General features: G+C 38.3%; 1 protein-coding gene across 2 annotated transcripts in view; it reads right to left on the bottom strand.

The window, feature by feature from the left end:
* Positions 1 to 14,363, bottom strand: part of map2k5.L (mitogen-activated protein kinase kinase 5 L homeolog) — an 87,417-nt gene that overhangs the window by 58,504 nt on the left and 14,550 nt on the right. For both annotated transcript variants that reach the window (XM_041585039.1, NM_001091260.1), the window contains 4 exon segments: positions 12,921 to 12,961; positions 12,069 to 12,136; positions 10,530 to 10,578; positions 1,099 to 1,163 (listed from right to left, as the gene is read on the bottom strand). In XM_041585039.1, coding sequence (XP_041440973.1) covers positions 1,099 to 1,163; positions 10,530 to 10,578; positions 12,069 to 12,136; positions 12,921 to 12,961 — 223 coding nt within the window.

Here is a 14,363-nt window from a genome sequence, read left to right as displayed (position 1 = left end):
AGCTGCCTGATAGATCTAAGAACAACACTCAATAGTAAAAACCCAGGTCCCACTGAGACACATTCAGTTACATTGAGAAGGAAAAACAGCAGCCTGCCAGAAAGCCTCTCTCTCCTAAAGTGCAGGCACAAGTCACATGACCAGGGGCAGCTGGGAAATTGACAAAATGTCTAGCCCCATGTCAGATTTCAAGATTGAATATAAAAAAAAATCTGTTTGCTCTTTTGAGAAATGGATTTCAGTGCAGAATTCTGCTGGAGCAGCACTATTACCTTGAATTTTTTTTTTTCCCATGACAGTATCCCTTTAATGACATTTTACAGGGGTATAAAGATCAGGGGTATTAAGTTTTGGTTATTTAACAATTGTCTCAGGATAGCTTCGATTCTCGCTTTCACTGAAGCAGTTTTATTCAATCACAATTATGTTATGCAAATGGGAAAACCCGTCTCTCAAAAAAATACGGACAGACATTTGGATGTGCAATCATTATATGGGGCTCATGCCCGCAGCAAAAGTTACCCTAGAATCTATCATTTACTCTAAATCAAGGCAACTATTTTGGTGAAGCACAGACAAGTGGTGCAAAGCTAATCATCACAATACAGAGCAACAGCTTGATGGCAAAATGAAGACATGTTCACCACCAGTAAAACAGACTTTACAACCATCCTTAATGATTACTGCAGCATGCTCCATTGTGAAACGGCTTTGCTTTACAACATTATAATGAACCTACTTTTCACTTCCCTTCATTTCATTTCCCATCATGCTTTAAGCTCAGACATATCATATATAATGTGTGTTTGATGTTTTTATTACAGTCTACACCTGAAGCAACATGTATTCCAGGGACAAACTGGCATAAATCTAATTGTGCACACTTGTATGTACATTATAATGAGAATGGAAATACCCTCTGCAACTTTTCGTCCTCTCCAGAAAACAAATGACTGACTGGCAGAATTTGTGGAGTATGTGCACTGCTCTATATAGAAACGCACGTTCACTGCCTGATAATGTTTCCCCTTTGATTTGACAGTGGTTTTGTCCCAAAGCAGTGCTGCATGTTTAGCATAGGGAGACTGGCATACTCACTTATACACGGTCCCTCCATTTCCATGCCCCAGAATGTCACGGCACTGGATATCAAGCTCATTAATCTGCACAGCAAGAGAGAAAAGGAGTGAACAAAATACCTAAATGTGAGAACGAGGCAAGAGGGAATGATATACAGAAGCATTGCAAACAAAGAAGAGGGAGACGACATTATGAGCTGAGGAGAGAGAAACAGAAGGGGAAAAAAGGGTAAATAGATAAAAGGGTAAAAAACAAAACATGGGTGTAAGAGAGCAAGAGGGCGAGTGAAAAGACAGTGTCAAATTCTGGATGTAAAGTGTCAGGACAAAGCAACTTGGGGCCATAAACAACACAGAGAGGCCAGGTCAATCCAAGTTCAGCTGCAAGAACAGCAGGATCAATACAACATTTGCTGTCCAATTTATAAAAGGTGATACCAAGGGACAGAGTGATGGAAAGTTTAATGGCAATTTGTTTACCTCGGTCATTTCATTAAAGTTTGATAAAAGGTGTCAAGCGAAGATGATATAGTTGAGGAGCACAGGGTCACACCAAGGGAGGGCAGGGGTAGGGGACCTTCAACAACTCTACAGCACAGTTGGGTTATTGCAGGGCTGAGCTGCTTAAAGTGGACCTGTCACCCAGACACAAAAAGCTGTATAATAAAAGTCCTTTTCAAATTAAACATGAAATCCAATTTCTATTTTTTATTAAAGCACACATAGCTGTTGTAAGCTCATTTAAACATCTCAGCTGTCAATCAAATATTGTCTGCCCCTCCTCTATGCCCTGGTCATAGAGGCAGGGCAGACAATTACTTTCACTTTCCATTCAGCACTACCTAGAAATCGCTGCTCTCCCCACATTCCCGTTCTCTTCAACGTTTAATTGTGTAGCCAGGGCATGGGGATGGACATCAGGTCCCCCATTCTGGTGCACAAACAAGATTCTGAGCTGATTAATAACAGTGTCCACAAAATGGCTCCTACCTGCTTCTATAATTATGAATTCCCAGACAAAAGGAAACAAGATAATTTATAGAGTGTAATTTAAGTTAATTTTGCTTGACTAATGTGATCAAATAGGATTATTAAAAAAAATTCTGGGTGACGGGTGCCCTTTAACTAGTTCCTATGCATTCACTACTATGGTTTGAGAATTGATTTATAGATGGTCATCACTTCTCATAAGAAACCAAAATGCCCTCACAGTGGATACCAAATATTCTCCAGTACAGGGTTTCGAGAATGATTAATCTTAAAGGGGAACTATTGCGAAAATGAAAATTTAATATAAGCTTCGTCATACTGAAATAAGAAACTTTCTAAATAGAATTCATTAAAAATTCTGGACCGTTTCTGAAATAATCAAGTTTATGTTCACTATTCCTCTCTCAGCATTTGTTTCTCTTCATTCTGTCTTCATGCAGGAGTTGGATGTTAGATTTTCATTGACAGTTAGAGCCAATATATCTTATAAGGGGGCTCCCATTCCTAGCAGATGAATTAGAGCTCATTCAAATAACTGACTTCAGCAGAAACAAAATAACTGACTTTGGCACAAATTCTGCATGTTGAGAAACAGGATTTCTAGTGATATTAATAGAGTGAGCTCTAATACATCTTCTAGGCAAAAGGAGCCCCCTAATATATATCGGATTCAACTGTCATTCAAAATCAGAATCCCAACTCCTGCAAGAAGAGAGAGAATGAAGAGAGAGAATGAAGAGAGAAAAAAGAAGAGAGGGAGGGAGTCAAGAGTAACATGATTATTTCAGAAACAATTCAGAATTTTTAAATTGATTATATTTAGAGAATTTCTTATTTCAGCTATAATATGGGGAACATGCATGCCCATTATGCTTTTACTCATGCCCTAGAACTTGTGCATTTCACATGCTCTACAACAAATGCTTGTATAATTTGATAACTTCTCTACTACAGCACCAATTCAATAATTTACGGTCTACAATAAGAACCTGGACAATCCACTCACACAAATCAAAAATAATGCTATGGCCTGGGTAAGGGAGATGTTATGGGTAATGTAGGGGGAAAAGGGGCAGTTTCTGTGTTTAGGTAGGCCTGGGATATCCGAGTAGAAATGGCTGAAATAGAAGAAGTTTGCATCTGAGATCAAGAGAGGAGAGCAGGAGATACATTTGAACACTGTAAGCGCAGAGTGAGTACTGGGAACTATACAAATTATCTTGCTAAAGGAGAAACTATACAAAACAAGAGTAAAGGGGGCCTAAGAAACAGACTTGAGGAACCCCAAGAAGAATTCGAAAGGTGAAAGGAATGCTAGGACAAGGCATTGTCATTATGGCCAAGAGAATGGAAGCAGGAGGAGATGTTTATCAACAGTGTCAAAAGTTTCTGGTTATTCTGTGTTTAAAGCTGGATTGATGCACAACCTCAAATATATATATATATCTATATAAAGTCCATAAATAAAAGGAAGCACCTCAAGGGACCGTCATCAGGATATATATATCTATCTATCTATCTATCTATATAAATATATATATCCTGATGACGGTCCCTTGAGGTGCTTCCTTTTATTTATGGACTTTATATAGAGATATATATATATATATATATATAGAGATATATATATATATATATATATATATATATATATATATATATATATATATATATATATATATATATATATATATATATATATATATATATATATATATATTTGAGGTTGTGCATTTAGAAGGAACTATCACAGCAGATATCAAAACATTTTAGCTTTTTCATCTGATGATACCAGTAGAGTGATAGTAAAGCAGGGTGATTCCAGATAACGGTCTTTCTGTTAATGATTCATGTATATACCAAATAATCGGCCTTATTAAATACTCTCTAGTGCAAACACCCCATAATTCCCTTACCTACTTTCTACTACAAGTACAAGCACAACCATAAAAACCATAAAATACACACTATCATTTATACTGTTGGGATCTCATATGTACCAGATCACTCCTCAACTATCACCCTCATTGGTTTATGCCTGCACTGTTCTTTCCAATATTCACTTTAATCAGGAAATTCCATTAATGTTAACTTATCAATTTCCAATAACATATCACTTTTTTCCATTACTCACCCTCCACAACAAAACACCTCCAGTGTACAATTACCCATCTCCTATGACACATTATTCACCCTATATCTCCTACACTGAGCATATCTAATGCCATTAATCATCATCTGATGACATACTGCTCCTCCCTAGAACATGCACAGAGGTGATTACATAGGTAGCAGTCACCCTATTATGTTTCCTATCCTAAACTATACACTTATGCTCCTTCATTTCTCACTGTATGATAACCACATGCTGAATATCACTGTTCCATTCAAGGGCTGCCATCTGGTTCATATTTTACCTGTCTTGCATGTAAAAAATTTTGCTTGATGTTAATGTTATGAATAGGGAAGAAAGATAAAAATAGGAATTGAAAAATAGGAAGGTTGGTATTATATGAAGCATCTCACACGCTCCATTACTTCCACTCTAAAACCAGTGTAACTACTGGGGGTGCAGGCACACTCCCAACTGAGGACCAGCCGGTTGGGCGAATGTGGGATGACCACTGTCTAATAACAGGAACTCTACTATACGTTTAAATCACTTTCTACTACAGATCCTTTATCTTGAACAAAAGGAACAAAACATCTTTTGCTTGCACCCTTCCAGTATCATAAGATGATTAATGCCATAATTGTATACAAGTATACCCTGTATCCACCTCTTCCCAACAAGTATATTTAATATTTTATCTTTCCTTCATAAGAGCTTCTAAAGAACTTTAGCACTTCTAATACTACACAGTCACAGGCTACTCCATATTCACTAATACTGCAGGGCCTGCAGAAGGCTGTTCCTGCAAGTGTACTGAAAGTGTTTCACACAGCTTCATTTATGACACATTTCAGAGCCTTTTTTCATTATATATATATATATATATATATAGGTGCAGGGTGGGACAGCACTCCAAGGATTTGAAGACAAGGATATAATGTCAAGAAAGTGAGCAGGTTTATTCAATCCGACGTTTCAGTTCCACACAGGAACTTTCTTCAGTGTGGAACTGAAACGTCGGATTGAATAAACCTGCTCACTTTCTTGACATTATATCCTTGTCTTCAAATCCTTGGAGTGCTGTCCCACCCTGCACCTGTATCCATTTATCTTTTGGATTAGCACCCAGGTCTTTTGCCACTTATGGTGTGCGGAACATCTGCATCTATATATATATATATATATATATATATATATATATATATATATATATATATATATATATATATATATATATATATATATATATATATATATATATATATATATATAGTATATATATATATATATATATAGTATATATATATATATATAGTATATCTGCTATACTTGAAAGGGAAAGTTAGCCGTACACTTCCGCTCAAGCTGAATAAGGTGTTTTTTTTTATCCCTTATATTTTTATTACCAGCATGGTGCACAACTCCTAGTGGCAGCCAGTAAGGTAAATTGTATTTACGAGTGACTGCCTGGGAGGAACCTTGCGTGTGCCAGATTCTTGCGCAGTTAGTAAACGAGGATTGAGCATGGAGGGTTTTAAGACTCCCAGCAGGAGCTGCATTGCTTCCTATCAAGTGCTGACACTATCAATAAGAGATCAATGCAGGCATTCAGCCAGAGTGACAGAAAAGAAATAAATATTTATACCACATAACCTGTATCAATGCAGCGCGCCGATGCGCCATTCTTGTGCTGTCAATATCTGATTAACTTGAGGAATGGCTACTCGTTTTCTATTAATGATTTATTAGAAGTGATATTAACATTTCAGCTGCTGGGAGACACCATTTCACCTGGCATCATGCTGAGCATTACTCACCAGTGATGGGGGTTAATTTAAGTGGTGGTAGGAAGGCTATCACTTCATCACTCACTTAACATACCTCTTTTGAGATGTATCACTCAGAAAGATGGCCATTGTATATAGTGATTTTTTGCCTCCCCCTATGCTCCAATACTGGTAGCAGTGTGTATGTGTTCTATTACAAAGTCGGATGTGATTATACAGGTATGGGGTTTTCCAGATAACGGCTATTTCTGTAATTTGGATCGCAATACCTTAAATAAATCCAATAGGCTGGTTTTGTTTCCAATCAGCAGTAATGATATCTTAGTATGGATCAAGTACAAGGTGCGGTTTTATTATTACAGAGAAAAAAGGAAATAATTTTTTTTAAATTTGGATATAATGAAGTCTATGGAAAATGGCCTTTCTGTAATTCAGAGCTTTCTGGATAAAGGATCCCATACATATGGGTTAAAGTTAGGTGCTTATAGCATCTGTATATTGTGGGATAAGAGGTAGAAGATTACGTTGTCTGAATAGTGGGGGTTATAGGTAAGTACTTATGTACCTGTGGGGTTGAGAGGAAAGGGTTTGCTTTATTAGATTTATCATAGATGTGGTTATGTTAGTAAGAGTGAGTCATTCTGCTCATTTCTGTTTGTACGGAGGAGGTGAGAATGTTGTTCTTGGGTAATGGTTTGAGGGTGTGACTCCCTAAAATACGAAAAGAAATTAGTATTAGTTTGCATTCTACAGTATGTGTATTAGGAGGAGGACATAGCACCAACAATAAAGGTATTCTTTAAAAAATAAATTAAATGACACCCTTTTCAGTGTCTGGGCATTTGTCCTGAAAATATATGTAGCTGCTGTGCAGAAAGTGGGAGAGAGGTGTCTCAAATGTCAGTATGTTACAGAGGGTGAAAGTTTTGTGTCCCTAATGTCTGATTCTAAGAGTGGGGGGGAAAATGCATCTGTAAATGTCTCCGTAAATTTTGGGGTTTTTGAAGGGGAAATATGTCTTAATATTTGTGTAGTCTGAAGGCAGGAAGATGTTGGAGTGTCTAAAACCTGTGTATAACAAGGAGAGGTATGAAAATGATATGTATTAGTAGACGTGTGTATTAAATATTGTTTTGCACAGAGCTAGTGTCCAGCCTGAATAAACAGATGGAGAGATTGAGCAGCGAGAATGTGATAGATGTGTGCTGGGTTGGTGAGAGAGGAGGCCGAGGGCCGAGCGGAGGGGGGGAGCTGCTTAATTGTGTTCTTGACATGCTCAGCTATGACGACTTGATTCATGAAATGCCGATGAGTCTTGGAGGGGTCACGCAGGGAAGACGCTGAGATAATTAAGATTTCAAGCATCTGAACAAGGAGGGGAAGTGAGCAGCAGTTAGGAAATCAATAAGACCCTTTTATTTGCAGTGACACAGATGTCTTGGCCAATTGATCCTAATAGGCAGGCTTGATAGCATCAGGCAGCTGCCTCCCAAGGGTAGCGAGAGGGACCCTGCTGGTTATCACATGCCCAGATCCCACACTTAACTTCCACAGGGCAACATAGCTAGGCCGGCAATTGTTACACACACGTGCACATCAAAACTGTCAGGTCCAGATGTCTGTCATGCTAAACTGACACTTTAGGAATAATTTGGAACTGAGGGGAGGGGGCTGTTTAAGAGACACAATTGTGGCACTTTAGTCTGAAATAAGACTCAGGGGCTTGACAATGAGAGGGGGGTGTATCAAGTATTAGAATGTCCCACCGGGTTGCAAAGCTAAATAAAGGGTATTGAAATGGAGAGTTATCTTAATACACAATAATCTAAGTCACTTTACAATTTACAAATCATTTTTTATGATTTTTTTTTTTTTTTTTTTTACATTTGCCTTAGTGGATATTATGGGGGTTGAAAACAGATGCAAACTGCAAAATGACAGAAACTGAGTTATAGTACATGCTTGATCAGTGACCTTCAACATGTGACTCGCACTACAACTGCCCTGCAACTGCCTGAGGTTACTGGGCTTGATAAATAGTTTTATTTACATTAGAAAAAAAAGGGTGGATATGACTACTTTAAATATCCTCAGGGCCAGGATAAAAAATGGTCACAAAATCACACCAATATTCACAAAAATGATTAAGGGGCAAAAGAAGATAGATATTCACTTAAGAGGACGGTGGTCTTATAATTCTATTCAATACCATGTACCTTCGGCAGACAGTGTTCAAGCGTATTAGTGTAAAAGCAAGGTAATGCAAAATCAGGGAAAGTCTCTGCTAAAAAACATAAGTTTTTTTAAAGAAAAACATGGATTGCTATGGACTTGTTTTATTTAAAGGGGTGATTCACCTTTAAGTTAACTTCTAGATTATTACAGAATGGCCCATTACAAGCAACTTTTCAATTGGTCATCATTCTTTATTTTTATAGCCTTTCATTATTTCCCTTCTTCTTCTGACTCTTTCCAGCTTTCAAATGGGGGTCACTGACCCCATCTAAAAATAGAAATCTGCAAGGCTACAAATGTATTGTTATTTCTACTTTTTATTACTCGTCTTTTTATTCAGGCCCTCTCCTATTCATATTACAGTATCTTAATCAAATCAATGCATGGTTGCTAGGGCAATTTGCACCCTAGCAACCAGATTGCTGAAATTGCAAACTGGAGAGCTGCAGAATAAAAAGCTAAACAACTATAAAAAACACAAATAAAAACGAAAACCAATTGCAGATTGTCTCAGAATATCACTCTACATAATACTAAAAGCTTACGTGAGGTGAACAACACTTTTAAGACATGATAACTTATAAATAGGGCTCCAGAGATATACCATGACCACAAGGCTTACACTCGCTCTCTCTTTCTAATCTAAGGGCTAGTCCACACGGGGAGATAGCCACGCGTTTGCGGTCGCGGCGACAAAGCGCCGCGCCAGTCGCCGCGACCGGCGCAGGCGACAGTTTTGTATGGGCGCCTATGTAAAAACGCCTGTGCTAACCACACGAGGCGATGCGCTTTTCAACAGTCGCCTGAAAATGCCTCGCCAGGCATTTTCAGGCGACTGTTGAAAAGCGCATCGCCTCGTGTGGTTAGCCTCGCCAGGCATTTTCAGGCGACTGTTGAAAAGCGCATCGCCTCGTGTGGTTAGCACAGGCGTTTTTACATAGGCGCCCATACAAAACTGTCGCCTGCGCCGGTCGCGGCGACTGGCGCGGCGCTTTGTCGCCGCGACCGCAAACGCGTGGCTATCTCCCCGTGTGGAATAGCCCTAAAACTGCTTCAGTTAGTGGATACACTTCTCCTCAGAGAGGTCACAGATCAGGAACAATTACCTCTTATTATCAGACATTGCAATGGGATTATCACTGATTAAGCAGTAAGCAGTAAAAAAGGAAACCGTAAAATAATTACATTACGTTGGCCATACACTTTAAAGTGATACCGACATTAAAAAAATACTTTTTAAAATATGAATGTACTTTAAAAGTTACCTATAGGTCATGTTGATCGTTTTTCACTGATAGCTCTGCTTTTGTAAGTAAATGTTAGTTGAAGTTCCTAAACCTGACTGTTTTGCCAACCTGACTGTCCCATTTCAGCCTGACAGTTAAAGTTTCTGAAGGTGGCCATAGACGCACAGATAATATCGTAAGAAACAAATTTTCGTTCGATATTCGGTGCGTGTATGGTGGGAAACAAGCTGACCGATATTGGCAGAAGACTTGGATATCGGTCGGCTCGTCGATCGGGCTGGAGGGAAAATTACGATCGAGTGCCTTTGAAGGAAAACAAATAAAGGCAATTGTTAGTGCAGAATCATCAGATACAGTTAAAATTCTATTGTTTCTATATGTATATCTGACGATTCAGCTCTACACGTGTGAAACGAACGATCTTTCTTGGAAAGATCTTTTCCAAGAAAGATTGTAATGGTTACGTCCATGGGCACCTTAATACTAACAGACTCCTGCTGCACAAATATGGCAGCCCCCTCATAAAGGAACATGGGGGTAAGAAAAGTCATGTAAAAAAAGCATTGGGCAAATACTTTATGGCAAAATTATAAGAAGCATGCAAAGTCAATTTTATGGTAGATGTAAAGAAAAGGTTCAATGTCTGGTGTCAGTATCTCTTTAAGATGAGTCTGGTGAGAGAGCCAAACTTTGCTCAATTTGGTCACCCTATGTGGTGGCCAAATCTGACTGATCATTCGCCTCCGGCACAATAATCAGATCATATTAGTAGCCTCATGACTAGGCTTGGGCTTTTTCTCTGTAAATATTCGCTGCTGGCGAAATGTCGCGACACCCATGAAAGTCAATGGGCGTCAAAAAGAAGCGCAACTAAATCTTTTTGACGGCGTCATTGACGCGCAATGCCATACAAGTCTATGGGCATTATTTCTGCGGCGAAACAAGGCAAAAAAATTCGCCCATCCCTACTCATGACGAAAGAACTGGAAGTTTGGGAAGTCTGCTGTTTTGGCCCCATACACGTGGTCTGAAGACGCTAACATTGGCACGTGTCCAGCTTTAAGAGTACAAAACTCACCTGTCCATTGGCTAAAATCTTCTTTAATTCAGCAGAGGACTTCTTTAAACTGTAAGAAAGGAATTAGTTGCTTAGTACAGAAACACACAATATAAGAAACAGTAAAAAAGTATTTGCATATGAGCATCAGTGCCCTGTAGTGTAGTCCATGGACAGATCTAGTTTGACATGTTACACTGTTCCATGTTCCATATCTAGTTTCTTAAATGACAAGGACACCCATACAATATCCTTTCACTTTCTGATCATGTGTAATTTATTTACTACATCAATGTCAATTGACATGTTGATTTGATCAAATATATTTTATTAAACATATATAGTACTTTATTATTGGTGTGTATTTGTTTATGCATGTTTATTAAAAATGGGCACCTCAATAACACCTGGGGGCAGATTTATTAACGGTTGAATTGAAAATTTGAATTTTCAAATTTTTTTTATGGTCAAAACTGTCATATTCAACTAGGGAGTTATTCAAATTTGTTTCGAGTTTTTATAAAAATTTGAATTTGATTTTCGAGTTTTATCATACTCTGGCCATTTAAGAATTTGAATTTGACACCTAAAACCTGTAGAATTGCTGTTTAAGTCAATGGGAGAGGTCCAGGGATCAATTTGGAGTTGTTTTCTTCTTAGAAAATCGAGTTTGATCGATTTTGATTCGAATTTTTGGGTCGTTTCAATTCACCAGTTTTAAAAATTAGACTTTAATATTACATTTAAATTGGTTGAATTTACAATTAATGGGAGTTTTAAAAAAACTTTGATACATTTAACTCCAGGAGGCACGAACAACTTGGAAGCCAACCAGGCTGTATGGCTAAAGATGCACCTGACAGCACCTCCGTCTGCAGAAAAAATAATTAATCACCCTAATGCCACCTGCCATTGAGTTTAATGGCAACACGTACAGTCAGTTGTAGGCCCAAAAACAATAAAAAATAAGCATTTTAAGGCATAAAACTAGCTGGGTCAGCCATAACAACCAGTTGCCATTAAACTCTATGACAGGTGACTTTGGATTGTTGGAAAACATGGACTGTCAGAAATACTTTCATTTGCTCAAATCATCAGTAAAGCCTAGATAGTGGGCCCTGCCAAAAGGGGCAAAACTACAACTCCCAACACCATAACGGTGAAGGAAACTAAGTTTCTGAAGCTGTAAATAAACAGTTTAGAGATCATCCATCTATGTAATGGATATATTTAGGAAGTGTGTTTTTTTCCTACCCATTTATATTTAGGGCTCAGAGTACAACAGACAAGAAAAATAATTAATTTCCTTTATTTTCTAAAATATATTGTGCAATATGTGCCAGAAAGCCTAAAAGAAATTAGTTTTTTGCTGTCAACTAAATAAGTAATGCTGGCTTACATGCTGAATTTTGCATTTACCCACCGCAGCCCCTTTATGCTGTTTGCTTTAAGGGGAACAATAGGAAGTGACACTTCCTGCACACAGCCTGAGGATAATGCAGTTTTAAGCTCTGCTGACACCAAACAGCTGAATGCACAGTGCCACGTGTATGCACCCACCAATTGCTGGAAATATTGTCTGGCACAGATGGACTGCTGCTACTGGAAGATCCGGCTCGGGTGTTCACCTGCAGAAAGAACAAATGTCAGGATGTTAATCTGGGACATTATTCTAAACATCTGCATTATGAATTAAAAAATATATATTATTATGGGTATAAACTGGGCCCCACTGTCCAAAATAGTTTTGGTTCACTGTCCCACGCTCTCCTTGAGAGCCGCAGGCACTAAACAAATTGCACCCTACTTTACATATAAAAGTAGAGTAGAAGGCTCTGTGACATTTTATAAATACCCTTCTTATTGCTTGCTAAGGATGATTAAAGCAAGTAACATAGATGCTTTACGCTCCTGGGGTAGAAAAGTGGTTAAAGGGGTGGTTCACATTTAAATGATCTTTTAGTATGTTATAGAATGGTCGCTTCTGTAACTTTTCAATTGGTCTTCATTACTTTAATTTTTATATAGTTTTTAAATTATTTGCCTTCTTCTTCCGACTCTTTCCAGCTTTCAAATGGGGGTCACTGACCCCATCTAAAAACAAATGCTCTGTAAGGCTACAAATGTATTGTTATTGCTACTTTTTATAATTTAATACTAAAAGTTAATTTGAAGGTGAACAACTGCTGGTTAACAATAACAGAAGCTGCTAATGAAATTGCCCATATACAGCAAAAAAGTGGTGCAAATCCACGTTTCTCTTAGTATCCCCCTGTAATCGTGGCCAGGAAATGCAAGCCCTGCTTGTCAGCACTGCTAGAAGTGTGGGTTTTTTTCCCTGACATTTCAATAAGTGGAACACAGCATTTCAAATCCATCCAACTTTACTGAAACAATTATTGAAATTCCTACCTTGAGGCCATGTATGTTCCGCTTCCCGGGAGGCTTGCAGGCTGCAACAGTAATAGACTAAATTGTAGATCACATTGGGGCCGTTTACAATTCCAACCTCACCCCCCTCCTTTCCTTTGAAATGAATCATTTAAAAAGAAATGAGAGTGACACCAAAATTAGCAGCGAGGAATGATTGAAGAGAGGCTCTCAGAGCCGAGTGAGAGAGGTCCCAGAAGACAGGATCCTTTCTGTGAAAGCACAGGCCCTCCTGACACCGTCTCATCTAAATTCTAATTTCTGTTTAAAACACTTAATAAAAAAACACACGCACACACACACATACTGTAAGCGAAAACTGATTGTGTGCTGCCCTTAATTCCATATTCCGGAGCAGGTGCAGAAATCCTGGGAATTCCTTGTGATAGGAAAGGCGGCCTATTCATATCGATATTCAGGATGCTGGCCACGTGCTGCCTGTCACTGTACAGCTTGTTATTAAATGATTCTAATATCTCTCTTACAAAGGGCAGTCTGGGCTCATTTCACACCACGGAGAGAAGCGATATACAGGTATAAATAACATTGACCCACGGACAGCAACTCCTATAACCACAGTACGGGAAACCTTCAGCTGCTAAATTGTTTCTGCACAGAGAAAGCAGCGAATCCTTTCCGATTTCAGATGAAACCCCTTTCTGATTATAGGTCAGGTACTCGCAGAAGAGCAAGATATGGTTACAAAGCATAGTGGGGCCCCATTCGCAGGATGTTACATCTAGTCAACAGCCGCGGGCAAGCAGAAAATTGCAGCGTGGCAATCTAAACAGTTGCAGGGGAAATTTACTGCATGGCTGTGCAAGGCAGCTTATAAATTGACAGAATACTAGGCAATGTCTCCAGGCCTTTCAAGGAACAATGTAGATTGGAAATATTAAACTCATGGGCTTCCAGCTGTGCAAAACTACAACTTCAAGTATCGCCTATTGCAATTCACAACTGACAAAAAGCTGTGATTGACATCCCTGGTGTGGACCACACAGACACGTGTTAAGTGGCCAATTGTTTTGTTCTTGGGTAGACCTAGCCAAAGCAGGGCAATTTAAAGGGTTGATTCACCTTTAAGTTAAGTGATAGAATGGCCAATACTAAGCAACTCTTCAACTGGTCTTTGTTAATATATATATATATATAAAATATCAAAACAGGGGGGTTGTGGGAGCACTCTAAAGGCTTTAAAGTATATATATATATATATATATATATATATATATATATATATATATATATATATATATATATATATATATATATATATATATATATATATATATATATATATATATATATAAGTATAATAAATGCTATTGCATATGTACCCAAAACAGGGGTTATTTTGTTACAAAGTTATGATCATAAAATTGATAAGCCACCATACCACGTCAAGGTAAACCTCGAATGGCG

Source organism: Xenopus laevis, chromosome 3L (assembly GCF_017654675.1).
Source record: "Xenopus laevis strain J_2021 chromosome 3L, Xenopus_laevis_v10.1, whole genome shotgun sequence".
Taxonomy (NCBI): Eukaryota; Metazoa; Chordata; class Amphibia; order Anura; family Pipidae; genus Xenopus; species Xenopus laevis.
This window is presented reverse-complemented; position numbering and strand designations above follow the sequence as displayed.